Genomic DNA, 26,914 nt, shown 5'->3' on the forward strand with positions numbered 1-26,914 from the left:
TGATCTGCACACACACACAGGGCACACTCTGGCTCCAGAGACCTTTGCTGTTCCTTCTGCCCTCTGGCTCTCCCTCCAGGCCTCCCCAGGGCTTACTTCCTCATTCTGCTCGCCAGTAAGGCCCCTCCTGGTCACTCAACGGAGCACTGCCATCCTGTGCTCTCCAGAGGGCAGAGCCGTCTGTCTGGCTTGTTCCCCCCTGAGTCCAGTTACCTAGTTTTATTGTCTCCAGGAATGCCCTCAAATCCTGCCAACCCCCTTAGCCCCCTCTTCGAATGTCTGAACCCTGCAGTCCACAGCCCCTCGATCCCCAGCCACAGCCCCCAATTCCTCCCCAAGGCCCCTGTCGCCCCCTTAGAGACACAGAGACAAGGCCCCAGCACTGGAGTTTATTGCCTCCCTGGCAGAGAGGAGGCATCCTGGGGGCAGGGCCGGGGGGCAGGCGAGTCTGAGGCCAGTGAGGGGGGGGTGTTTCTCTGCTGTGTGATCTGAGGCTCAGATTTGGAGCTGGGGTGCTCAGTGGAGGCTCTTGGAGGCTGAGCTTAGTACTGGGGGGAGCCCTGGGCTGGGCTGGATGATTCTGCCAATGAGAAACGGATGTTCACTTATCCTTTAGGTCTCTGAGCCTCCTGAGGGTGGGGTGGGAAGGGCTGGGGGTGCTGTAGTGTCTTGGAGAAGTTGACCTGCTGTGTCCCTGAGAGCTCGGGCAGAGGGACACAGGGTGGATAGAGGTGTCCACATGCTACAGGTCCAGATGGGGAGGGGGGGCCTGGCCACGGGGGCCCCTCCTTGGGTCACCCTGTGGAGCTACAAGGCTCCTGGCAGGCGCCCCGGGGCCTGGGGCTCAGAGCTCGTCATGGTGACGTGTCAGGTCCTCGCCGTAGTTGGTGGCCTGGCTGCCCACGAACATGTTCCAGTTACTCAGGATCTCGGCCTTGCTCAAACGCCCATCCTGGAGGGAGGGTCACAGGTCAGCAGGGGGGACAAGGGGCCCTGCCTGTGACACTCCTCTCTGAACCTCTCCAGCCCACGGCTTTCTGGGTCCCTGTCCCCTACCTTTCCTCCACTCCCTCCCTGGGTCTCTCTATTCCTATTTTAATCCCTGCCCTAACAGGCCCCCTCCCCCCCCATCCCTACCCCCACCCTCGGTCTGGGGGGCCCGGGTCTGAGCATTTCTGCACAGCAGCCCCCTGGCGCACCTTGTCCGTGTCGCTCTCGTGTAGCAGGTGGTTGGCCTCCACCAGCGGCTGGTCCTGGGCCGGGGGTAGCACCCAGTGGCCCACCTCACTGCCATCCAGCCGCCCATCCTTGTTCAGATCGCGGAAGTCCCGGAATTGCTCCCGCTCGGTCTGGACCCAGGCCGGCTCCTCCTCCCCGGGCTCGGCCGAATACAGATCCGCTGGGCCAGGCAAGAAGGGGCGACGTCAGGCAGTTCTGGTGGGCACCCCGAGGCTCTGTCCCTGCCCTGATACCTCCCAACCCCAGACCCCATCCCAGACCCCAGAACCCCGGGCTGCCCCCTTTGCTTTCTCTCTCGCCTCGGTTCCCTCTTCTGTTTGAATGGGATTGATAGTGACACCGGACTGACAGGTGATCGCCCTGCCACAAGGAAAATGACTTGACTGATGGATCATTTCCTCAACTAGCTGTCAGTCAGTTGGCCTGATAACACACAGGAAATGCTGTGTGTCCCTTGTTGTGCAGCGCACACAGTCACACCCCAACCCTTAGAACAGCTCACCCCACTTTAAGAACTGTGTGCTGGGCAGTACAGAGAGCCCGTGATGTTGATGAGCACTGGGTCTTATACTATATGTTGGCAAATTGAATTTAAATTTTTTTTAAAGATTTTACTTTTTATTTATTCATGAGAGACACAGAGAGAGGCAGAGACACAGGCAGAGAGAGACCAGGCTCCCCACAGGGAGCCTGATGTGGGACTTGATCCCAGCACCCCAGGATCACATCCTGAGCCAAAGGCAGACACTCAACCACTGAGCCACCCAGGTGTCCCTGAACTTAAATTAAAAAAAAATCGGGGTGCCTGGGTTTTTTGGTTGGTTGGGCAGCTGCCCTTGGCTCAGGGCGTGATCCTGGAGTCCCCCAGATCCAGATCTAGCCCCGCATCCAGCTGCCTGCTCAATGGGGAGTCTGCTTCTCTCTCTGACCCTCATGGCTCTCATGCCCTTGCGCTCTCTCTCTCTCTCTCTCTCTCATGCTCTCTCAAAGAAAATCTTTTAAATTTTTTTAAATTTTTAAATAAATAAATAAGAACTTCACTCAAGATTGTTGGAGCCTCTCATTTGTTTCAGTTACTTGTAAACATTTGAAAAACTCTTCCCCTAAACTTGCCCCTAGGGGCTATCTGGGAGAAAGCAGCCCACAGATGGGTTTGGAAGACATTACCACCCAATAAAAAGTATGAAGGTCTCTATACCAGATCCAAGACCATGATAAGTACGGAATGCCTTCCTCTCCTCAGGGACCAGGCCAGGCAGCCGTCACAAGGATGTCACCAAAGACAGAGCAGGCGCTGGACACTCAGTAAGCTTTCCAGAACAGTGAGTGCAGAGCACCCCCCCCCCTTTTTTTTTAGTGGTTCTAAGTCATATTTTCTTCCAGGAAGTGATGGCAACAGTAGATGGGAGCTGTTGTAGGTTTTTTAACTTGTGGAGAAAAACAAAGATTCAAAACATAAGCTTAAAAAATAAAAACAAAAAATAAGGGGTGTCTGGCTGGCTCTGTTGGAAGAGCATTTGACTCTTTGTTTTTGTTATTGTTGTTTTTTAAAGATTTTATCTATTCATGAGAAACACACAGAGAGAGAGAGAGAGAGAGAGAGAGAGAGAGAGAGAGAGGCAGAGACATAGGAAGAGGGAGAAGCGGGCTCCCCGCGGGGAAAAGCAGAAAGACACTCAGCCACTGAGCCACCCAGGTATCCTAGCATTTGACTCTTGATTGAAGGGTGGGGTGGTGGTTGTGTGTTTGAGCCCTATGTTGGAAGGAGAGATAACTTAAATAAATAAATAAAAATTTAAAGATTTAAATAAATAAATGAGCTTTAAACAATTTTTAAATTGTGGTAAAAAGCACATAACATAAAGCCACCATTAGTGGCATTTAGAATCTTCACAGTGTTCGCAGCAACCACATCCACCCAGAACATTTCCATCCCCCCAAAGGGAGACCCTTTTCCCATTAAGAAGCAACTCCCTGGGATCCCTGGGTGGCGCAGCGGTTTGGCGCCTGTCTTTGGCCCAGGGCGCGATCCTGGAGACCCGGGATCGAATCCCACATCGGGCTCCCGGTGCATGGAGCCTGCTTCTCCCTCTGCCTGTGTCTCTGCCTCTCTCTCTCTCTCTGTGACTATCATAAATAAAAAAATAAAAAAAATAAAAAAATAAAAAAAAGAAGCAACTCCCTGGGCAGCCCGGTGGCTCAGTGGTTTAGTGCCGCCTTCAGCTCAGGTCATGATCCTGGAGTCCCAGGATAGAGTCCTGCATCGGGCTCCCCGCAGGGAGCCTGCTTCTCCCTCTGCCTGTGTCTCTGCCTCTCTCTCTCCGTGTCTCTCATGAATAAATAAAACCTTTTTTTTATTATTTATTTATTTATTTATTTTATTTATGATAGTCACAGAGAGAGAGAGAGGCAGAGACACAGGCAGAGGGAGAAGCAGGCTCCATGCACCGGGAGCCTGACGTGGGATTCGATCCCAGGTCTCCAGGATCGCGCCCTGGGCCAAAGGCAGGCGCCAAACCGCTGCGCCACCCAGGGATCCCAAAACCTTTTTTTTTTAAATTAAAAAAGAAGTGACTCCTTTCTGCATCCCCCCCCACTTCAGCCCCTAGCAACTAGTAATCTAATTCCTGTCTCTTATGAATCTTCCTATCCTGAATATTTCATATAAATGGAGTCATACAAGAATATCATGACCCCTTTGGCTGGCTTCTTTTACTTGGCGTAGTGTTTTTTTTTTTTTTTTTTGTTAAAGTGTAGCTGACACACAATGTTACATTCGTTTCAGGTGTGGGGCCTGGTGACTTAGCATACTGTTTTGAAGATTTACCCACATTGTAGCCTGTGTGAGTACTTCCTCCCTTTTTATGGCTGAATAACATCTACCACCTTCCTCTTTAGCAGTCATCGGCTACAGGCATCATGGTTGACTAGATGTCATTCTATCTCTTGGCTGCTCTACTACCATTGCCTTTAAAGGTAAGGAAGCCAAGGCTGAGAAAGGTCAAGGAACTCATTTCCGGGCCCATGGCTGGGAGGTGGCAGGTGGGAAGCACGCAGGCTCCAGAGTGAGCAGAATGAACCTTGAACACAATGCACCCCCACCCCTCCCACCTTCCCTGACACACCACCTGTCCCCCAGCCTGGGTCAGGGCCCAAGGTGCCCCTTCCATTCTCCTAACTCATGCTCTTCCATCTACCATTCAACAGATGTCAAATTATGTTTTCCTGGGGAACCCTGGGGTCCCACCTGCATCTGTTTCTCTAGACCCCTTAGAGGGAAGGGAAGCAGCCTAGAGGTCAGGGTGGGACCCTGGACTGTCATCCTGCTCCACCCCAGACAAGTAACTGGGTCCCTCTGGGCCTCAGCTTCCTCATCTGTAAAATGGGGTAATAATACCCATCTTAGGGCACCTGGGTGGCTCAGTAGTTGAACATCTGCCTTTGGCTCAGGTTGTAATCTCAGGGTCCTGGGATTGAGTTCCACATGGGCTCCCTGCAGGGAGCCTGCTTCTCCCTCTGCCTGTGTCTCTGCCTCTCTCTTTCTCTGTCTCTCATGAATAAATAAATAAAATCTTTTAAAAAAATAGCCATCTTGTAGGATTCATACCCATCTTTTCGGGTTAAAAGTTGTTAACCACTCAGAACAGTCTAGCATGTGGTACGTGACATTGTGCCATTTGTCGGTGATGATGCCTGAATTCTTTCTTACAAAAAAAAAAAAAAAAAAAGACTTCTATCTTCTATCTTCCTCACTGATGTAAAAAAGATAAATTATGCTCAAATAAAAATGTCTTGCCTGAGGGTTTGTTCCATAAAAACATGCTATGGAAAAATGTTTTCAGGGGTGCCTGAGTGGCTCAGCTGGTTGGGCATCTGCCTCCGGCCCAGGTCATGATCTCAGGGTCCTGGGGTTGAGCCCTGTGTATGCCTCCCTGCTCAGCGAGAACTCTGCTTCTTCCTCACCTCCCTCCTTGTTCTCTCTCTCTCTCTTTCACTATCTCTGTCTCTCTGTCTCTCTCTCACAAATAAAATTTAGAAAAGAAAGAAAGAAAGAAAAATGTTTTCAAACTCGTAAAAATATCCATATTTAACAGCTTTCTCCTCAACTATATTCTTTACCCCCTGGGCAGTCCAGCTGGCTCAGCAGTTTAGCACTGCCTTCAGCCCAGAGCCTGATCCTAAAGACCTGGGATCGAGTCCCACGTCGGGCTCCCTGCATAGAGCCTGCTTCTCCCTCTGCCTGTGTCTCTGCCTCTCTCTCTCTCTCTCTCTCTCTCTCTCTCTCTCTCTCTCTTTCTCTTTCTCTCTGTCTCTCATGAATAAATAAATAAATAAGCTTAAAAAAAAAGTTCTTTACCCCTGAAGGCAGGGGTAGAGGCATGGCCAAGAGGAAATTTGGGCATGTCACAAGCCTCCCCCACCAAATTCTGAGTAACAGGAGACACAACCTTTGCTGTGCAAAGGCAGGCTCAAGACAAGCTCCTTGATTTCTAAATCTTAATGCAGCCGCTGAGGCCCGATTTTGTAGATACTCCAGACCCTCCCAGGAAGGAACCTGGTCTATGATATCTGCTGTATCCTCAACCATGAACATGCAATAGGTGCTCAATACATGTTTTCTGGTCTCAGCATACCATGAGTGCTTAACAAATGCTTTTTTGGGTCTGGCACATAGGAGGTACTGGATAAATGTTTCCTGGGCCTGGCACATAGTAGGTGCTTGGTAAAGATTTGCTAGACCCAACAAATATATGTACTCGATAAATGTTTGCTGGGCCTGACAGACAGTGGGTAATGGATAAATACTTTTAGGGCTCAGCAAACAGTAGGTGCTCCATTAATGTTTGGTGGCTACATTAACTCAAGCAATGCCCCTGCCCCCACTTTAGGAGGGCCATTGGTCTCCTATGGGTGTATACATTGGGCTGTTTGGGGGAGGACAGGCATCCTCAGGAAGGGGATCAGGTCTCACTCACCGATGTACTCATCCACTTGGACGTAACCATCCTTGTTCTTGTCCAGATCCTCCAGGGTTTCCTGGGGAAAGACAGGCATTGGTGCTGGCTCCTGAGGAGGCCTGGCCCCCTGGGATTGGGATGTGAGGTTCCCTCTGGGAATCTGGCTCTGGCTCAGCTGTGTGACCAGGCTTGGGAGCAGTCTCAATGGGGTCAACCTGTCCTGTGGTGGGGGTAGGGGTTGGGTGGCTTTCTGGGGTGTGTAATGGGCCCCTATTTAGTGCATGGGGGCCAGGGAACCCAGATGTCCTGTGATGCACAGGCTGCTTCCACAGAAAGAGACCTGTCCTGCATCCCTACTTTTCTCACACCTCACAGCAAACACTCTCCAAGGGCAGAAGCCTCTTCCCATTGAGCAGAACCCAGACCCCAGCTCCATTTTGCATATGAGCATGACATACTTGGTGGACCATTGTGACACACACAATACCTCCACTCATGGTTCTCTCTCCACTTCTTGAGCAAATAGCTTCTATTTCCCACTTTTATGCTCAAACTCACTCACTTTAAGATGGTGTAGGGCCTGACACTCCACTACGCCTTCTTTGGAAAGAAAGCTCCAACATTTTAGGGTTGCCAGAAAAAAATATAGGATGCTCACTCACATCCAACTTTCAGATGAACAACTAATATTTCTGGGTTTTTTTAAAAGATTTTATTTATTTATTCATGAGAGACACAGAGAGAGGCAGAGACACAGGCAGAGGGAGGAGAAACAGTCTCCATGCAGGAGCCTGATGCGGGACCCGATCTCGGAACTCCAGGATCACGTTCTGAGCCGAAGGCAGATGCTCAACCTCTGAGCCACCCAGGCATCCCCTAGTAATTGTTTAGCATAAGTATGGCCCCACACGAAATTTAGAACATACTTATACTATAGGACAAAGTTCATTTGAATTTCAGAGAATTTCTTAACATGAGTATGTCCCAAATATTGTGTGAGATATATAAAATTTTATTTTTATATTTTTATTTTTTATATTATTTGTTATTAATTCAAGTACAATTGAATGCCCTTTGTTATTTGTTAAATCTGGTAACTCTACAACACTAACATATTGAAATTCCTGTTCTTTTTGTTGTTGTTGTTGTTGTTGTTAAAGATTTTATTTGTTTATTAGAGAGAGAGCAAGCAGGGGGAGAGTGACACGCAGACTCCACACTGAGCACAGAGCCCAACATGGGGCTCAGTGTCACAACCCTGAGATCATGACCTGAGCTGAAATCAAGAGTCAGATGCCTAACCAACTGAGCCACCCAGGAGCCCCAAAATTCGTTATTTCTTTTAAGTAACTTTCTTTTTTTTTAAAAGTAGGCTCCATGTCCAATGTATGACTTGAATGCATGACCCTGAGATCAAGAGTCACATACTCTACTGACTGAGCCACCCAGACAGACACCCCTATAAGTGATTTTCCCTTAGTTTCCGCTTTATACAAGATAGTCGGGGCAAACAGTAATGTTTTGAAATCCTGTGTGTGGGGAGATTACACTGGATATCCATGAATGTGAAAGAGGACAGCAGAGTTTAGACTAGGGCTTGGCAAACTTTTCCCATAAAGGGCCAGAGGAAACAGATCTGGTTTTGGGTGCTGTAGAGCCTCTGTTGAACTGACTCAACTCTCTGTGGTTGTGGCACATGAAAGCTTAAGGGTGTGGCCACACTACAATAAAATTTTATTTGCAAAAACAAGCTGTGGGCTGCAGGTTAGTTTGCTGACCCCTGGTGTGGGCCATGGATTCAACTGCTTGCTGGGCTTCAAATCCAGGCTGTGCCACTTCACCTCCAGGTCATCTCAGGCTAGTCACCTCACCTCTCTATGCCTAGGTGTCTGCCTATGTAAAATGAAGAGCAGAGCCCACCCCCATAGGGTTGCCATGATGATTCAATCAAGCTAATGCCTAGGTAAGGGTGTTACCATGATGCCCCTGCCGCAGAGGGCACATTCAATCAGAATCTGTTAAATAGTCTCACTGCCTGGCTGGCTCAATCAGAAGAGCATACAACTCTTGATCTCAGGGTTGTAAGTTCGAACCTCACATTGGATGCAGAGATCACTTAAAATTTCTTTTTAAGGGATCCCTGGGTGGCGCAGCGGTTTGGCGCCTGCCTTTGGCCCAGGGCGCGATCCTGGAGACCCGGGATCGAATCCCACATCAGGCTCCCGGTGCATGGAGCCTGCTTCTCCCTCCGCCTGTGTCTCTGCCTCTCTCTCTCTCTCTGTGACTATCATAAATAAATAAAAAATTAAAAAAAAAATTTCTTTTTAAGATTTTATTTATTTATTAATGAAAGACACAGAGAGAGACACCCACACACACCGGTAGAAGGAGAAGTAGGCTCCATGCAGGGAGCCTGATGCGGGACTCAATCCCAGGACCTTGGGATCACGACCTGAGCCAAAAGGCAGATAGATGCTCAAACACGAGCCACCCAGGCGCCCTTAAAGTCTGTTTAAATTTATTTAAAAAATAAAATCTTAAAAAAAAAAATCTTGGGCACCTGGGTGGCTCAGTTGGTTAACCATCTGCCTTTGGCTCAGGTCATGATCTCAGGATCCTGTGATCGAGTCCCGCGTCAGGCTCCCTACTCAGTGGGGTGTCTGCATCTCCCTCTCCTGCTCCCCCTGGTTGTGCTTTCTCTGTCAAATAAAATCTTAAAAAAAAAAATCTCAACTCAGGAGAGTAAAGAGGTAGTACGACATTATCTGCTACAAAGAGGGACATAGGGCCTTGTAAGATGGGGAGTCTAGTTGGTTCAAGGAGGCTGGGTTAACAACATCTCTCCTCCGTAGATCATAGTCATCTCTAGAACCAGCTGGAAGCCCCACCTCAAAGGTGAACACACCAAGTCAGTAAAATGCCTTAGAGATATCTAAAACAAAACAAAATATCCAAAACAATCACAAATGAACATCCCAGTGGAGCCAGTGATTTCACTGCTAGAAGTTTTATCCTGTAGCTATATTGACGTGTATGTATAAAGTGACACAATGAACATTTACCACCAGTCAATTCTGCAGTTTTACATATACTAACTTATCTAAGCCCTATAACCAGCCTTGATGTAGGGATAATTATCAGTACCACCATTTTATAGATGAGGAACAGATCCAGAGAGGTTAAATAACTTGCCTAAGGTCACAAAGCCAGGAAGCTGCAGGGCTGGGATTTGAACCCAGGCCTTCTGGCCTGAGAGCCCTTGATCCTAACAGGCTTGCCACAGACCCTCAAATCCACTCTGGAAATGGAGCCATATGAAAGGGGTTACCTGTGGGGATGGGGTTGGGGGATAGGACTGATGAGATGAGGAGGGCAGAGGATTATCCACCTTTTTTTGCATCCTTTGGGCATTTAAACATATCAATATGTAGCCATTTTAGATGTACATATAATTACACTTATAAAATAATTTGCAAAGAGGTACCTGGGTGGCTCAGTCGGTTAAGCATCTGCCTTTGGCTTAGATCATGAACCCAGGATCCTGGATTGAACCCCACATCGGGCTCCCAGATCATCAGGAGTCTGCTTCTCCCTCTCCCTCACTGCTCCCACTTCTTGTGCTCTCTCTCTCTCTCAAAATAATTAAATAAAATCTTTAAAAAAATTATTTGCAAAAAGTTAGGCATGGTAGAAATGGATATAAATCCTTCTACTAAGAGTGAACCCTAATGTGCGCTGTGGACTTTGGGGTAGTGAAGATGTGTCATTGTAGGTCTATCCATTGTAACAAGTGTCCCACTCTGGTGGGGGATGTTGATGTGGGGGAGGCTTGTGAGTGTGGGGGCAGAGGGGAATATGGAAAATCTGTGGACTTTTTGCTCAGTGTTGCTGTGAACCTAAAACTGCTCTAAAAATCAAGCTCTGGGGTGCCTGGCTGGCTCAGTCAGCAAAGAAAGTGACTCTTGATCTCAGAGTTGTGAGTTCAAGCCTTACCTTGGATGTGGAGACTACTTAAAAATAAAATCTTTAAAAAATAATAAAAATAGGGGATCCCTGGGTGGCGCAGCGGTTTGGCTCCTGCCTTTGGCCCGGGGCGCAATCCTGGAGACCCGGGATCGAATCCCACATCGGGCTCCCGGTGCATGGAGCCTGCTTCTCCCTCTGCCTGTGTCTCTGCCTCTCTCTCTCTCTCTGTGACTATCATAAATAAAAATTAAAATAATAATAATAATAATAATAATAATAATAAAATAAAATAAAAATGAAGGTCTATGGGATGCCTGGGTGGCTCAGCAGTTGGGTGTCTGCCTTTGGCTCAGGGTGTGACCCTGGAGTCCCGGGATCAAGTCCCACATCGGGCTCCCTGAGAATAGCCTGCTTCTCCCTCTGCCTCTGTCTCTGCCTCTCTCTCTGTCTTTCATGAATAAATAAATAAATAATTTTTTAAAAAGTCTATTGAGGAAAAGAAAAAAGAAGGAAAAAACCTTTCCACTATTGGGGCACCTAGGTGGCTCAGTTGATTGTGTCTGACCCTTGATTTCAGCTCAAATCATGATCTTAGGGTCATGAGATTGAGCACCGCATTGGGCTCCATGGTGCGCATGGAATCTGCTTAAGAGTTTCTCTCTCCGGGGATCCCTGGGTGGCGCAGCGGTTTAGCGCCTGCCTTTGGCCCAGGGCGCGATCCTGGAGATCCGGGATCGAATCCCACGTCGGGCTCCCGGTGCATGGAGCCTGCTTCTCCCTCTGCCTGTGTCTCTGCCTCTGTGTGTGTGTGTGTCTGTGTGTGTGTGTGTGTGTGTCTGTGTGTGTGACTATCATAAATAAATAAAAATTTAAAAAAAAAAAGTTTCTCTCTCGGGATGCCTAGGTGGCTTAATGATTGAGCATCTGTCTTCAGCCCAGGGCATGATCCTGGGGTCCTAAGATCGAGTCCCACATGAGATTCCCAGCAAAGAGCCTGCTTCTCCCTCTGCCTATGTCTCTGCCTCTCTGTGTGTCTCTCATGAATAAATAAATAAAATCTTTAAAAAAAAAATTTCTCTCTCCCTCTCCCTTTGCCTATCCCCCCTCACAATATCCCTCTTAAAAAAAAAAGTGGGGGATCCCTGGGTGGCGCAGCAGTTTGGCGCCTGCCTTTGGCCCAGGGCGCGATCCTGGAGACCCGGGATCGAATCCCACGTCAGGCTCCCGGTGCATGGTGCCTGCTTCTCCCTCTGCCTGTGTCTCTGCCTCTCTCTCTCTGTGTGACTATCATAAATAAATAAAAATTTTAAAAAAATTAAAAAAAATAAAATGGAGAAGGAATTGGAATTGGGAAAAAAGGGATGCCTGGGTGGCTCAACGTTTGGGCTCCTCCCTTCAGCTCAAGGCCTGATCCTGGAGTCCTGGGATCAGGTCCCGCATCGGGCTCCCTGCATGGAGCCTTCTTCTCCCTCTGCCTGTGTCTCTGCCTCTCTCTCTCTCTGTCTCTCATGAATAAATAAATAAAATCATTAAAAAAAGGAATTGGTGAAAAAATTATACTGGAATAAGAAGACAGAGGCCAGCAGAAATGGCCTCAGAGTAGATACTCCATGTATGGGGTTGAGATAGGGTTTGGCCAGGATTGGGGTTCCCCAAGGCATTTCTGGGGGATGTGTTTTCAGGCTGGTGCCCCAACTCCAAATGGGAGCACAGAAAGGGGAAGGCAGGACCAAGAGTGATCAGACAATGGGAGGTCAGCTGTTGGGCAAAGGAGAGGTTACCCTCCACTGATCTGTTTGCAGGCTGGGTTCCCTGGGGAAGGTGCTGGAGGACCAGGTGACTGGATCCCCCATGGTAAGCACTGGAAGGTGGCCCTGACATCATAAGCCCAGGTCCCAGGAGGAGGTGGGAAGTGGAGAGCAGGCCCCTTGGGCCCTCACTCACAGCTATCACGATGTCCCGCATGTGCGGGAACTCTTCCGGGTGCAAGAAAGCTGTCAGCTCTTCCCGAGTGGCCATCGAGTCCCCGTCCTGGTCCGCCACCCGGAACCGCCGCTCATCCCGAGCCAGCATCTTCTTGTAGGTCTCAGCATCTTCCACATCGTGAAATTCTTCACCTGGAGAAGAGGGGATCTTGGTCAGGTGTGCTTTCATGGTGGGAACACCAAGCAGGTTGAGGGAAAAGATAACAAAGGACCCAACCCAGTAAAGTCAGGGCAGGAAGGCCTCCCCAGAACTAGTAATAATATATATTCATTGTATATATTAGCAACCTTGTCCTGACAGTTTATTAAATGCTAAGCTCTTTATGTACAGAATTACATTTGATTATCACAAAATGCAAGTCAAGAGTGTTCTTTTATTTATTCTCACTTTATGAAGGCAAAAACAGATTCCCACAGACAGGAAATAACTGGCCCAAAGTCATGCAGCCAGGAATGGTGAACTCTGAGTTGACACGGGCCCTTTGGGCCTCAAGATCCCCTCTGGTACAGTAAGTTATATGGACTCAGGTTATAGGACAGGTTTCTGTCAACAAAGAAAACAGTATGAGCAGAATGTGGAGGTCTGAATAGCTCACTGAGTTCAGGGAAACTATAGGAGATCCATATGGCTGGCCAGAAAATGCAGAAAAAGAAAGCCAGAGCTGATTAACTGAGAGTCTCCTCTGGAGGTACTGGGGAGCCATGAAGCCATGAGCAGGGGAGGATCAGGGTCAACTCTGGGTGTGGAAAGACCCCTCTGGGGATATATGGGGGACAGGCTGGAGGAGGGGTGTGGAGGGAGGGTTTAGGAGGAAGAGAACAAGAACTGCGGGGGGTTGCAGGGCTAGGGCATGAGAATAGACAGGAGGGAACGCAGTTAGGAGATGGAGTAAATGGATTTGGGGTTCTCAGGAGGAGAGATCAGAGATCAATGGTTAGGAAGACAGAGCATGGGAGGTAGATGTCCCCGATCAAGGATCCCCCAGCTGTGGTTATAGAGGTCGTGGACGCCAGAGTGAGAAGCCAGAGATCAGGGACTGGGAGTTTCAGGGTGATGGGGTACTAGAAGTGGGTAGACTTTGATCAAGAGTTGGAGGTAAAAAAAAAAAAAAAGAGAGAGTTGGAGGTAGAGGGATGCCTGGGTGGCTCAGCGGTTAAGTACCTGCCTTTGGCTCAGGGTATGATCTCACTGTCCCGGGATCGAGTCCCACATCAGGCTCCCTGCATGGAGCCTGCTTCTCCCTCTGCGTACGTCTCTGCCTCTCTCTGTGTGTCTCTCATGAATAAATAAATGAAATCTTTAAAAAAAAAAAAAAAAGAGTTGGAGTAGAAGGTTAGGGATTCTTTTTTTTTTTAAGATTTCACTTATTTATTCATGAGAGACACACAGAGAGAGGCAGAGACGTAGGCAGAGGGAGAAGCAGGCTCCCTGCGAGGAGCCCGATGTGGGACTCGATCCCAGGACCCCAGAATCACGACCTGAGCCAGAGGTAGATGCTCAGGCGCCCCAAAGGTTAGGGATTCTGTTTCATAGGCTAAAGCTTCTCAGGATAAGGCTGTCAAAAAGGTCAGGGTCACCACGTGTGTGTTTTGAGGGAAGCCGGAGCAGGGTCTCGCCGCATACCCGGCGCGTAGTGGCCATAGGTGGCGTTGCGCAGCTCCTCCCAACCCACACGGCCGTCGCGGTCCGTGTCGTACGTGTTCCAGGCGGCGCTCACCGAGTCGCGTATGTGCCGCTGCTGCGTGTGCGAGATCCAAGCACGGAGCTCGGCCAGCGACACCCAGCCGTCCCCATCCCCCGCGCGGTCCATGCGGTCCACGATGCGCCTGCGAGTCGGGGCGGGGCACGGTCAGTCCCAGACCCCGCCCACCCAGAGACCCGCCTCCGTCCAGGCCCCACCCCCCGCGGGAATCACGCCCCCACTCAAGACACACCCCCATATAGGGTAGAAATCACCGGTCCCGGGGCCGCCCTCACACTGAGGGGAGACCCCTGTCAACCCCGGGGTCGCGCCCAGCGCAGGGCTCCGCCCCCTCAGTCCACACCCAGTGGGTCCCTGAACTCTGATGGTCACCGCCACACACACCCCGGCCAGTCTCCGAGGCAAGTCTTCCAACCCCGCCCCCCGCCCCGCCTGCCTGGCTGCGCGGGCGACTTCAGGGCCCGCCCCCTCCAGCCCCACCCTATGCTGCGTCCCGCCCCTTTCCCCTACTTTTTCCAGACCTTCTCGGGCTTTGCCCTAGGGCCATCACCCGCAACCCCGCGGGCCTGGCTTCCACACTCCCCTCCCCATGCGCCGGCCGGATCCTGTGCACCTTGTCGTCGCCTACGAAGTCCCTCAAGGCCCTTCCTCTGCACCCTCTCTCGGGACGCCCCTGTCTGCTCCCAGGGTCCCTCCCCACTCCCCCGATCACTCCCCGCCACCGATTTGGGTCCTTACCCAACCACTCACAGAACCCACATGGAGCGCTCCTCTAGGTCACAGTCCTTAAGCCTCCAACCCAGTTCCCAGGGTCAACTCTGAGGTGGCCCTGCCCAGGTCGCTGCCCCGTCCCGTGCCAGGCTCTCTCTACTCTGATGGGTAGCTGGAGTTCCTGGACTCACACCCTAGCCTGAGGTTCAAGTTGTTAAGGGAGTGGGCTCCACAGCCAGATATTCTGGGTTCAAATCGTGCCACCTCCTCTTGCTGGCTCTATGACCTGGACAAGTCACTTAAAAAACAACAACAAAAAACAAACAAACAAAAAAAAGGGGTGGCTCAGCGGTTTAGCACCGCCTTCAGCCCAGGGTGTGATCCTGGAGACCCTGGATCGAGTCCCGCATTAGGCTCCCTACATAGAGCCTGCTTCTCCCTCTGCCTGTCTCTCTCTCTCTCTCTCTCTCTCTCTCTGCATCTCTCATGAATAAATAAATAAAATCTGAAAAAAAGAGAAAGCAAACATTTTTTAAAAACCGTGCCTCAGGGATCCCTGGGTGGCGCAGCGGTTTGGCGCCTGCCTTTGGCCCAGGGCGCGATCCTGGAGACCCAGGATCGAATCCCACGTCAGGCTCCCGGTGCATGGAGCCTGCTTCTCCCTCTACCTATGTCTCTGCCTCTCTCTCTCTCTCTCTCTGTATGACTCTCATAAATAAATAATAAAAAAAATTAAAAAAAAAAAACCGTGCCTCAGTTTACTCCTCCGTAAAATGGAGGATAAATAACAGAACCTACCCTGCAGCATGGTTGTGGGGATTAAATAAATTAACCCTTGTAAAGCACTTAGAACAATGCCAGGCATTGTAGTGATCTTATGCCAAATGCATTAGCCAATCACTCTGCCTTTCCTCTTCCTTCCCTCTTTTGCCCAGTGCCATCTGTGCACAAACTCTGACCCAGCAGACCCTGTTACCATCACTCTCTCCACTCCGATCTAATCACCGTTGTCTCCTGTCTCCCATCTGGACTACTGCAGTTGCTTTCTCACTGGCTCCCTGCTTCTTGTTCCCTATAGTCTGTTCCCCAAAAGGCAACCAGAAGGATTATGTTGAAACCTAAGCCAGCTCACATCCTCCCTCTGCTTAGAGCCCTCCCATGGCTCTGGCCTCCTTAAGAGAAATGCTAAAATGCCCTGACTTCTTTGTTCCTTCTCTATCACCTTCCACCTTCTCCTCTTCACTCACTAGGTTGCAGCCACACGAATCTCACTGTTCCTCAAATATCAGGCCTGCTCCTGCCTCAGGGCCTTTGCACTTACAGTTCCCTCTGCCTGTAATGCTATTTCCCCATATATCCACATGGGTCAAATTTTACCTTCTCACTGAGGCCTCCCCTCCCCTCCCTGTTTAAAATTACAACCCTGATCCTCCTCTCCATCTCTCTCCTACCCCAGTCGTGCTCGGCTTTCCTCTGGGCTGAGCTGGTCGAATTCCTTGGCCACTTCCCGTCCCAGGAAAGCCTCATGGTCGTACTGGAAGTTCCCGTGGGCATCATCGTGAGGGGCCTCGCTCAGGGGGGCCGTCTGGTGCACCCTGCCCTGGCCATGAGGGCCTGCATCAGGGGATGGCTTGCCCTGGGTCCCGCGTCTGAGCAGCAACAGCAGCAGCAGAAGTGATGGTCGCCACATCATCGGTCCCTAGGGAGCGGTGGAGGTTAGGAGTTAGGGGTCACGGGAAAAAGAATAGAGAGAGGACGGGAGAATGGGGGTGGGAGGCGGGGAGAGATGTAAGACAAAACAGTGAGACAGTTGGCTGCAAAGTTTAGGGCTCAAGAGCCGGGGATGGGAAAAAGGGGGGCGGGCTGCTCAGAGGCAAAGCCAGAGGTAAGGGACTGGGAGGCTCCTGAGAGTCCCAGAAGGGTCTCAGAGCCTCTAGTGGAGGGGGGTGGGGGTTCTAGCAGGAGACGTGGCGCACTTCCCACGCAAAGTATGGGGCGGGGTCGTGGCCAGAGAGCAAATGCAGGTCCCCCAGGCTTATTTGCAGCCCGGACCCAATTTATCGACCCGACAGAACCCGAGCCGTCCTCCCGGGACAAGCCACCCGCCCTGGCCTCCCTTTACCAGTTTATCCAGCTTCACTTCGCTCTTTATAGGCGGCTCTACGGTCTCCGAAAAAGATGCCCAATTTGGCGGCGGTCCAGCTAGGCCCCGCCTCCAGCGGCGCAGAGGCCCCGCCCCCAGCCAATGAACGCTCAAGAGGACCCCCAGGGGGCGGGGCCGGTGACCTCCGGGCTGGCGGCGGGCTCCCCACGCCACGTCCACAGAGAAGAGCGCGGCCCCCGAGGTTCGGCCCGCCCCTTCCCCCGGTAGGCGGGTGTGCGGCCCCGGAGAGCCGCGGATGCCAGAACTACAACTCCCGGCAGGCATCCGAGCGCCCTGCAGACCACCGACCACCTCCAGCAGTTCTATTTCCGAAGCGTCTTGGGAGGTGTTTTGGGTGTTGTTGTTTTTTTTTACAGGGGGGAGATTTTTTTTGTTTTCTAGTTATTTATTTAATCTCAAAAAAAATAATAATAATAAGTAATCTCTACACCGAAGGTGGAGCTGGAGCTCAGGACCCCAAGATCAAGAGTCGCATGCTTTTCTGACTGAGCCAGCCAGGCAGCCGGGGAGGTTTATTTTTATCTTTCTCTTTGTCAGCATGGTCTTAAGAAAGACGGGAACCAAGGGCCAGGCATCTCCTTCCCTCAAGGGAACAGTGCTTCTCTTCCGCTCCACCCAAGGAGTCAGTTCAGACTCCAGCCAGGAATTCCTCAAAATGCGTGGCACAGTGTAGGCATTCGGTAAATATCTGTGAAGCTTACGAATGAAAAAGACGGGACTTGGTATATAAAACTGGCATATTCCCAGACGGCAATATGTTAGCCTCTGGAGAGATCTGAAGCTCAGGATTTAGCTATTCCTTCCCCCGACTTGTTGTCCTACTGCCCCCTGCCTAAAAGTTGAAATGATAAGAACACAATAATTTGGGCCCAAACTCGTGTTTATATGTGGAGGTGGAAAAGAGCCATGATCATCAGGAGGGGAAACTGAGGCAGACCATAGGAGAAATCCAGAAGGTCATTGGGCCCAGGACTCTTTCCGGAGGCTCAGAAATACCAGGATTCCAGGAGGTCTCACAGCATGAAAGGAGCCTGACTACATTAGCTGATAGTAGCCAGGATAGGGGATGATCATCAGGCAGCTGCTGAGAATGCATTTATATCCTAAGAGTCAGCATCCTTGGGCACGCCAGGAGTGGGCAGGAGGGCCCCTACATCATCCCCACGGAGAGACATCCAAGGGGCTGAGGAAAGAGGAAGGGGGTGGGTCATCAGAACCTGAAGTCCTCTGGGTTCCTGACTGCCTCTCCCCCACACGTGTCTCCATGAGAGGGCCTGTCTTTCCCCGTCTCTGTCCTACTCCAAGGCTTCTGTCCCCCTCTGAGTCTCTGTTTCATCCCTCCAGTCCCCCACCTCTCTGCATCTCTGTCCTTTTCTGGTCTGGATGTGCTGCCCACCCCCAGGTCTGTGTCTCCCTCTCTTTGCAGGTTTCCAGTTCTTTCCCTCTTCCTGCTCCGCACCTGGCAGCCCCCTTCTCATCCTCCTCCACAGCAGAGCTCCTCCCACAGCCACTGCCGTGAGCAGCAAGAAGCCAATGACGATTCCAACCACTGGCACCGAGGATTTGGCTGGTGATTCTGCAGCCAGAGAATGATGTGAGATGCTGAAGGGACTGCCCAGCCCATCTGAGTCAGGGCAGGAGACTGGGGGTGGTCAGTCCCTCCCAGCCTCAGAGATTCCCAAGATCAGGTTCTGGGGAATGTGGGGGCAGAGGGAAAGCCCATCAGCAGATGTTCTGGGTCTGTGCAGAATGCCCCCATGTTGCTTAGAAGAACCAGCCACAGAAAGATGAGTCTCAGTCACACTAGCCAAGGGACCTGTAGCAGCAGGGTGCAAGGTATTCTGACTCCAGAGAGGAAGGGCGGGCACAGAGCAATAGGTCAGATCGCAGGAGACTGGCTAGCTGAGCCATTCAGTGGTCAGTCTTAGTGACAACCGGCAGCAGCAGACAACAAATGATCAGAATAGTAGCAGCAGCAGCAGCAGCAGCAGGGAAAGTGGTGGAATTTAGGGAGGACTTTCGGCAGTTAATGGTTGGTCAGACTCAGTGAGGCTGGCAGCAGCAGGATGGAAGGCAGGCAGACTCAAGGAGGACCAGCAGCAGTGGGGTGGAAGGTGGTCAGACCCAAGAAGGATGAAAGGCAACCAGAAACAGGGGATGTCATCACTCAGCGGGACCTCACCCAGCTCCACAGTGAGGGGCTGTGGCAGCCCTGCATGCTGCACCAGGCAGCGGTAGTGGTGCTCGTCGCCACTTTTGACTGTCAATGAAGACCAGGCATGGAAGGAGCCGTCGCCATTGGGGCCAAAGTCCCCTTCACCAGAGCCAGCTGCCAGGCCATTCCGGAGGAATCGTAGTTGTAGCTCCGGTGGGTAGAAGGAGAAGGCACTGCAGGTGAGCACAGAAAAGCCAGGGCTGCCGGGTCGGGCCTTCAGGCGCATGGAGGGTGGCTCTGCAGACAAACAGGCAGACAGACCTGAGCCCCAAGCCCATGAACCCCTAGGGCCAGATCTAATGAAGGCCAGATATGGACATACAGAAGCCTCCATTCCTTCCACTATACCCAGTAGGTCCCCCACCATGTGCCCTGCACTGTGCTGAGCCTGCAGAATATAGTAGGAAATGTAAAGGGACTGACCTAAGGGGATAGAGACCCCACCAATCTACAGTGACGGTATCCACCTCTCACCCATTCCTTCCTACAGCAGACATATACGGGGAATCAGTAACCACGTGCCAGACACCCTTCTGGGCACACAGCAGTGAACAAGACAGACAGAAGTCCCTGTCTTCAAGGAGCCCGGGTTCTAACAAGGGGAGAGAGACCGCTATCAGTGTCCAAATAAATAAAAAAGAAATAGGCTGTGAAAGTGTTGTGAGGAGGTAAAATAAGACCCTATTGTTGTTAAAAGACGGTAGGCAGATAGTATGAAAAATATAGCAGCGCATCTGAAATTTAAATGAACTGGACAAATGCCTGGGAGATGCAGCCTTCCAAAACTGACACAAGAAATAAAAAATTGGAGTAGTCCTATAGTGATTTAACAATTTTAATCCATGATTTTAAACTTTTCAGCAAGTAAAAGTCCAGGTCCAGGTGACATCATTCATTGTGAATTCTTTAAAAAAAAATTTTGGGGGGGGGGGTGGGAAAAAATTTAAAAATTAAAAAAAAAAAAGCAAAACTGGGGCACCTGGGTGGCTCAAGCAGTTAAGTGTCTGCCTTCAGGTCAGGTCATAATCTCTAGGTCCTGGGATCGAACCCCACATTGGTCTCCCTGCTTAGCATAGAGCCTGCTTCTCTCTTTCCCTCCCTCTGCCTGCCACACCTCCTGCTTGTGCTCTCTTTCAAATAAATAAAACCTTAAAAAAAAACACAACAACAGCAAAGAGCAGATCTACATCTAATTTGGGGGGGGCGGAATGTGGGATCCATCTACTTCGGATCTCCAGTGGAGAAGAGAGGATGGTGGTCTTGCAAGAAATGATGCTGCATCAACTGGAGATCCATGAAGGACAAATGAACATTGAACCCTTACCTCACACCATTACATACAATTAACTCAAGATGGATCACACAGTTATATACGAAAGCTACTTATCAACCAAGCTTCTAGAAGACATAAAAGAATACCTTCATAGCTTTGAAAGAGGAAAGATTTCCTAAAGAGCACACACACAAGAGCTATACATAAAATATGGATGAATTGATGTTCATTAAAATTAAGAACTTTTGTTCAGGGATGCCTGGGTGGCTTAGCAGTTGAGAGTCTGTCTTCGGCTCAGGGTGTGACCCTGGAGGCTGGGGATCGAGTCCCACATCGGGCTCCCTGCATAGAGCCTGCTTCTGCCTCTGCCTGTGTCTCTGCCTGTGTGTGTGTGTCTCTCATGAATAAAAAATTAAAATATATATATTTTAAAATGCAGCTTAAAAATGGGCAAATCAGGAGATCCCTGGGTGGCTCAGCGGTTTGGCGCCTGCCTTTGGCCCAGGGCGCGATCCTGGAGTCCCGGGATCGAGTCCCGCTTCGGGCTCCCGGCATGGAGCCTGCTTCTCCCTCTGCCTGTGTCTCTGCCTCTCTCTCTCTCTCTCTCTCTCTCTCTCTCTATGTCTATCATGAATGAATAAATAAATCTTTAAAAAAAAAATAGGCACGGGCAGCCCTGGTGGTGCAGCGGTTTAGCGCTGCCTGCCTCTCTCTCTCTCTGTGTCTCTATGAATAAATAAATAAAATATTTAAAAATAAATAAATAAATACATTTTTAAAATGGGCAAATCACTCAATCACTCCAAAAGAGTGAATGTTCAACTAGCCAATAATATGTAAATGTACTGACCATCACTAGTCATCAACTCATTTATCTGATTTTTTTTAAATTTTTTTTTATTTTATTTATTTATGATAGGCACACAGTGAGAGAGAGAGGCAGAGACACAGGCAGAGGGAGAAGCAGGCTCCATACACCAGGATCCCGATGTGGGACTCGATCCTGGATCCCCAGGATCGCGCCCTGGACCAAAGGCAGGCGGCAAACCGCTGCGCCACCCAGGGATCCCCTGATTTTTTTTTTAAGATTTATTTATTCATTTCAGAGAGAGCTGAAGCCTGAGCGGAAGGGGCAGAGGGAGAGAGAGAAACTCAAGCAGACTCCATGCTGAGCTGAGAGCCTGATACAGGGCTCAGTCCCACAACCCTGAGATCATGAACTAAGTCAAAAAGTCAAAACCTAGAGTCAGACACCTAATTGGCTGCACCACCCAGGTGCCCCTCTGATATATATTTTTTTAAGATTTATTTATTTGAGGGATCCCTGGGTGGTGCAGCGGTTTAGCGCCTGTCTTTGGCCCAGGGCGCGATCCTGGAGACCCGGGATCGAGTCCCACGTCGGGCTCCCGGTGCATGGAGCTTGCTTCTCCCTCTGCCTGTGTCTCTGCCTCTCTCTCTCTCTCTCTGTGTGACTATCATAAAAAAAAAAAAAAAAAAAAAAAAAAAGATTTATTTATTTGAGAGGAATCCCGGGGTGGTTCAGCAGTTTAGCACCTGCCTTCCACCCAGGGTGTGATCCTGGAGTCCCAGGATCGAGTCCCATATCAGACTCTCTGCATGGAGCCTGCTTCTCCCTCTGCCTGTGTCTCTGCCTCTGTCTCATGAATAAATAAATAAAAATCTTTAAAAATATATATATTTATTTGAGAGAGAAAGATAAAGAGTGGGAGGGGAGGGGCATAGAGAGAGAGGGAGAGAGAATATCTCAGGCTGAGCATGGAGCCTGACGCTGGGCTCAATCCTATGACCCTGAAATCCCGACCCAATTCTCACTTATCATCAGAGAAATGAAAAATGCATCACAGTAAGATACCAGCACACACCCGTCAGAATGGTTAAAATGAAGGCAGGCAGGGACATCTGGGTGGTTCAGCGGTTTGGTGCCTGCCTTGGGCCCAGGGCATGATCCTGGGGACCCAGGATCGAGTCCCACGTCAGCCTCCCTGCATGGAGCCTGCTTTCTCCCTCTGCCTATGTCTCTGCCTCTCTGTGTCTCTCATGAAAAAATAAATAAAATCTTTATGTTTTTTAAAAGATTTATTTATTTATTTATTATTTATGATAGACACAGAGAGAGAGACAGACCACTGAGCCACCCAGGGATCCCCTAAATAAAATCTTAAAAAAAAAATTCAAGGCAGACAATATCAAATTCTGGCAAGTCTGTGGAGCATCTGGAGTTCTCCTACACAGCTGGTGGGATTATGAAATGGGTTCAACCCCTTTGAGAAAAGCCTCTAGCACTACCTACTAAAACTAATCTGGTGCCTACACTACAATATACAAAGCAGCACATGCTCACAGTCATCTGAAGTTCAAAATTGGGCAATGGCATGGTGATAAAAATCAGGTCACTTGTTAACCTTGGGAAGTATGGAATGGGACACAAGGAAGTCTTGTGGGGTGCTGGAAATGTTCTAGATCTTGACACGCAGGTTTACGGGCCTCCATTAAACTTAACTGAGCCATTTATTTTAGATAGGTGAGTTACAGCTCAATAAAAAAGAAAAAAACAAAGACACCATAGTGAATGAATGGACAAAGCAATGGCATGGGAGACAGTAATGGGGGTGGTATGGGGACGCACTGTAGCCAGGGTGATGAAGGAGGACCCTGCTGAAGACACTGACCTAGGTCTGACATCCTAGGTCAAACCTAAAGCATGAGAAGGACCCAGTCATGCCAGGATCCCAAGGAAGAGAACTGCAAGCAGAGGGCATAGCAGGTGCAAAAGCCCTAAGGAGGAAAAGAACCTGACATGTGGAGGAAGGTCAAAGAAAATCTCCCTGGCTGTGACACCAGAGGAACTGATGGAGGATGGCAGAAGTAGAGAAATGGGAGCGCCAGTATGGTTCAGCAAATGCTGGGTGAGCCCGTCGGGCCTAGTGAAGCAGGCAGAGGAGAGGGCCAGAGGCCACTGGTACTCGGGGCCTCCAGGCCCAGAACAAGGAACGTGAGCTATGTCCAGAGGTCTCTAAGAGCCAGGGGAGGGCTGTGTGTGGGAGGGGAGTGGGGGCAGCTCTGGGGACATGTTGGGGAGGAGTGGGGGCCAGGAGCCCGGGGAAGAGGCTGGGGGAAGAAGGTGAGGCCTATAGTGGGGGTGTGGGGATGGAAAGCTCCCTGGGGATCAGGGAATCTTCTGAAGGCTGCTCACCCTTCCACTCCAGGTTTCCACGGCCCCTCTCCAGATGGCCCAGCAGCCGCTGGGGGCAGGAGTAGAGCAGGAAGGTCCTCTCCTTGCTGACTGCCCCAGCCTGCTGCATCCACCTCTTACTGACCATCTCGGTCTCGGGCCAGTCCCCATTCCAGGTGCCCAGCTTGGGGTCGAAAGTCATGAAATCCTCGCCGTTCAGCGCAAACTTGGCCACGGGCACTGAGGTGTTGTCGGGGCCCAACTCGCAGCCCAGCAGGCCCTGCAGGGTGTAGGGTCCTGGGGTGCCCACATACAGGTAAGCAGGGCCCAGGAGCAGCAGCCCCGTGCCCTCCCTGCTCAGACCCAGGGGTCAGGGGATCTTACCTCCATCCCCCAAGGCTTTGAGAGCTTCCAGGAAGAGCCCCTCTTTGGTCCTCAGGTCCGTGGTCTCTTTCTCCCAATACCAGGACACCTGGTTTTCCCAGACCCAAGCTCCGTACGGCTCGGCCTGGGCCCGCAGGTTATTGTAGCTCAGATATTGCTGGGGACCCAGCCAGCCAGAGGCCCAGAAGGCAGGAGTCCCAGGAGGAGGAGCGGACACAGCGGTGAGGTGGTACAAGAGGGAGAGATGGCTGTCTGCTGGAGGAAGACAGGTGAAGAGGGCGGGGGCCTAGGCTGGGAGCAGGGCAGATGCCCTGAAAGAGGAAAGACTCAACCCCAGGGAGAAAGGACAGACCCCTTGGGGCACATGTGTGGCTCAGTGGCTGAACATCTGCCTCTGGCTCAGGCCTTGATCCCAGAGTCCTGGAATCGAGTCCCGCATCGGGCTTCCTGCAGGGAGCCTGCTTCTCCTTCTGCATGTCTCTGTCTCTGTGTGTGTGTGTGTGTGTCTCGCATGAATAAATAAAAAAGAAAGAAGAAAGAAAGAAAGAAAGAAAGAAAGAAAGAAAGAAAGAAAGAAAGAAAGACAAGACAAGACAAGAAAAGAAAAGAAAAGAAAAGAAAAGACCCAGAAGTGGGGACAGACCCAGAGAGAGGAGGACAGACGGGGGGGGGGGGGGGGGGGGGGGGTGACAGTCCCCCGGACAGAAGCGAACAGGTGGCCCGCAGACACGGCCACCGAGGGAGGAAGAAGAGCGACAGAGCGACAGAGCGACGCTCCGGGAAGGCGTCGTGCCCGCCCACAGTGAACCCTCCGATTTCGCTTCCCTCGCCCCTTCCCGGCCGCCTCCCTCCCCGCCGCCCGCCGCGGGCCCCTCACCTGCGCGCAGGGTCGGCAGCAGGAAAAGCAGGAAACCGAGCCCCCAGGACCGAGGCCGAGGGACCCCCATCCTGAGCGGGAGACCTGGGGCGGGAGGGGGCGCGTGAGTGCTCCGACCCCCGCCCCGCCCCCTCCTCCCGCAGCGCCCGAGGGGCTCGGCCAGCACGCGCGCCCGCCTGGGGGCCCCGGGGCTCCGGGACTCAGGCTGGCCTCCCTGCCTCCTCCTCCGCGAACTTTCACCCCTTCATTTGGTCCTTTTGGGTTAATTAATTACAGAGCCTGGATAGGCTGAGAGTCCTGTCTCCGAGCTCCGCCCCGTCTCTTCCTCCTCCCTCAGACCCGGGAGTCCCTGCCCCCAGCCCCCTGCAACCTCAAACCCGGGAGTCCTCACCTCCAGCCCCCTCCTCCCTCAGACCCAGAGGTCCTGCCCCCAGCCGCCTCCTCTCTCAGACTCAGGGATCCGGACCTCCAGCGCTCCTCCCTCAGACCCTCTGGAGTCGTGGAACCCCAGCCCCATCCTTTTTGAGACCCAGGGGTCCGGGCCCCAGTCCTCTCCTTCCCCAGAGCCAGGAGTCCAGGCCCCCAGGCCCCTCCTCCCTCAGACCCAAGCGTCCAAGCCTCCAGCCCCCTCCTCCCTCAAGACCAGAAGTGGGAACCCCCAGCCCTCTCCTTCCCCAGACCCAAGAGTCCAGGGCCTCCAGCCCCTCCTCCCTCAGACCCAGGAGTCCAGGTCCCTAGTGTCTTCTCCCTCAGAGCCGAGAATCCCGCCCCCAAACCCTCAGATCCAAGAGCCCTGGCCCCCTCCTCCCTCAGACCCAAGAGTCCAAGCCCCCAGCCCCCTCCTTCCTCAAGACCAGAAGTGGGAACCCCCAGCCCCCTCCTTCCCCAGACCCAGGAGTCCAGGGCTTCCAGCCTCTCTCTCAGACCCAGGAGTCCAGGTCCCCAGCCTCTTCCTCCCTCAGACCCAAGAGTCCAAGCCCTCAGCCCCCTCCTGCCTCAAGACCAGAAGTGGGAGCCCACAGCCTCCTCCTCCCTCAGACCCAGGAGTCCAGGCCCTTAGTCTCTCCTCCCAAGAGCAGAGAATCCTGCCCCCACCCCCTCAGATCTGAGAGCCCCGGCCGGGCCCCCTCCTCCCTCAGACCCAGCGTATAGGACCCCAGACCTCTCCTCCCTCAGACCCAGAAGCCTAGAACCCTGCCCGTCCTCCCTCTGCTGGGGCCCAGCTCTGCTCACCACAGCGAAGTTCCCTTCCCTCCTGCAGCCCTAGCTGGCTCCCGTGACTGGAGACCCCAGTTCCTCTCTCACATCCTGTCCGGAGACTGCTCCCTGACTTCTTCGGGAATATCCAACCCCGCCCCCCAGCTGCAGGGCACACCCCAGGCCCAGCGCCCAGCCTCCTGGAGTATTTGTTTCACACTGGGTCTTGAAACTTTTTTCTTTGTTTCTTTTCTTTTCTTTTCTTTTCTTTTCTTTTTTTCTTTCCTTTTCTTTTCTTTTCTTTTTTTTTTTTTTGTCTCTTTCTCTGTTGCTCCCTGTTTTCCGATTTTGAGGGTGTCAGCCACCCAGCGAATTCATGACAAAGTTGAGAGCCCAACACTATGGGAGTCCAAACTTTGAAGGTTTCAGTGGGTCCCCTGCTTTACCTCTTTATACAACGTTCCCCACCCCGCACCCCTTCACCAGCCCTTGCTACAGGGAAAGTTCTCCAGACACCTCTAAATTTCCTCCTTGGGACCCGTTCCCTAAGTGTGTCCCTTCTACTTCTTTAGTATCTTCTGATATGGCCTTAATAACACGGTCCCAGGATATATTGCTCTCAGGCTTAGAGGCCCCCTCGAGTCCCCCCCAGCCCACACTGTGGCTACAATGCCTCCATTATGCTGGAATGTTGTGCACCGCCCTTATATTCATATATAGAAAGGAGACTTATTTTAAGCAATCCACTCACGTGATTTAGGCCTAGCGAGCCTAAAATTTGATAGGGGTGGCTGGCCAGCTGGGAACTAGGTAAAGTGTTGCAGGTCAAGTCCCAGAGCAGCAAGCCGGAGAATCTGGGGGAGCTGCTCTTGCAGATGGAGCCCCAAGGCGATCTGCTGGTAGAGCTCCTTCCCCCTTGAGCGGAGGTCAGTTGTTTTTTTTCTTCTGGTCAGGCCTCCAGCTGCTGGGCCGTAGCCCACCCACACTCTGGAGGGCAGCGTGCTCTACCCCAAGCCCACTGATTTCAGTCTAAATCTCATCCCAGCCCA

General features: G+C 51.5%; 2 protein-coding genes across 3 annotated transcripts; both read right to left on the minus strand.

Moving 5' to 3' along the window:
• Positions 1-375: 375 nt before the first annotated feature.
• Positions 376-17,438, minus strand: RCN3 (reticulocalbin 3). Its single transcript, XM_041744608.1, has 7 exons — positions 16,685-17,438; positions 16,014-16,261; positions 13,773-13,975; positions 12,108-12,280; positions 6,216-6,276; positions 1,200-1,399; positions 376-952 (listed from the first exon to the last, which is right to left on the minus strand). Exons 1-7 carry the CDS (start codon positions 16,988-16,990, stop codon positions 845-847), a joined length of 1,299 nt encoding a protein of 432 aa, XP_041600542.1. The 5' UTR covers positions 16,991-17,438; the 3' UTR covers positions 376-844.
• A 150-nt stretch (positions 17,439-17,588) lies between these two features.
• FCGRT (Fc fragment of IgG receptor and transporter) lies at positions 17,589-26,004 on the minus strand. 2 transcript variants are annotated; one of them, XM_041744609.1, is made up of 7 exons: positions 25,902-26,004; positions 24,669-24,752; positions 23,792-24,046; positions 23,429-23,704; positions 18,909-19,178; positions 18,186-18,302; positions 17,589-17,909 (listed from the first exon to the last, which is right to left on the minus strand). In XM_041744609.1, exons 2-7 carry the CDS (start codon positions 24,736-24,738, stop codon positions 17,830-17,832), a joined length of 1,068 nt encoding a protein of 355 aa, XP_041600543.1. In that variant the 5' UTR covers positions 24,739-24,752; positions 25,902-26,004; the 3' UTR covers positions 17,589-17,829. The 2 variants fall into 2 exon arrangements, with proteins under 2 accessions (XP_041600543.1, XP_041600544.1); XM_041744610.1 differs by lacking the exon at positions 25,902-26,004 and having other exon boundaries at positions 23,792-24,043; positions 24,669-24,912.
• Between the last annotated feature and the right edge of the window lie 910 nt (positions 26,005-26,914).

The sequence above is a fragment of the Vulpes lagopus genome, chromosome 2, assembly GCF_018345385.1.
Source record: "Vulpes lagopus strain Blue_001 chromosome 2, ASM1834538v1, whole genome shotgun sequence".
Lineage (NCBI taxonomy): Eukaryota > Metazoa > Chordata > Mammalia > Carnivora > Canidae > Vulpes > Vulpes lagopus.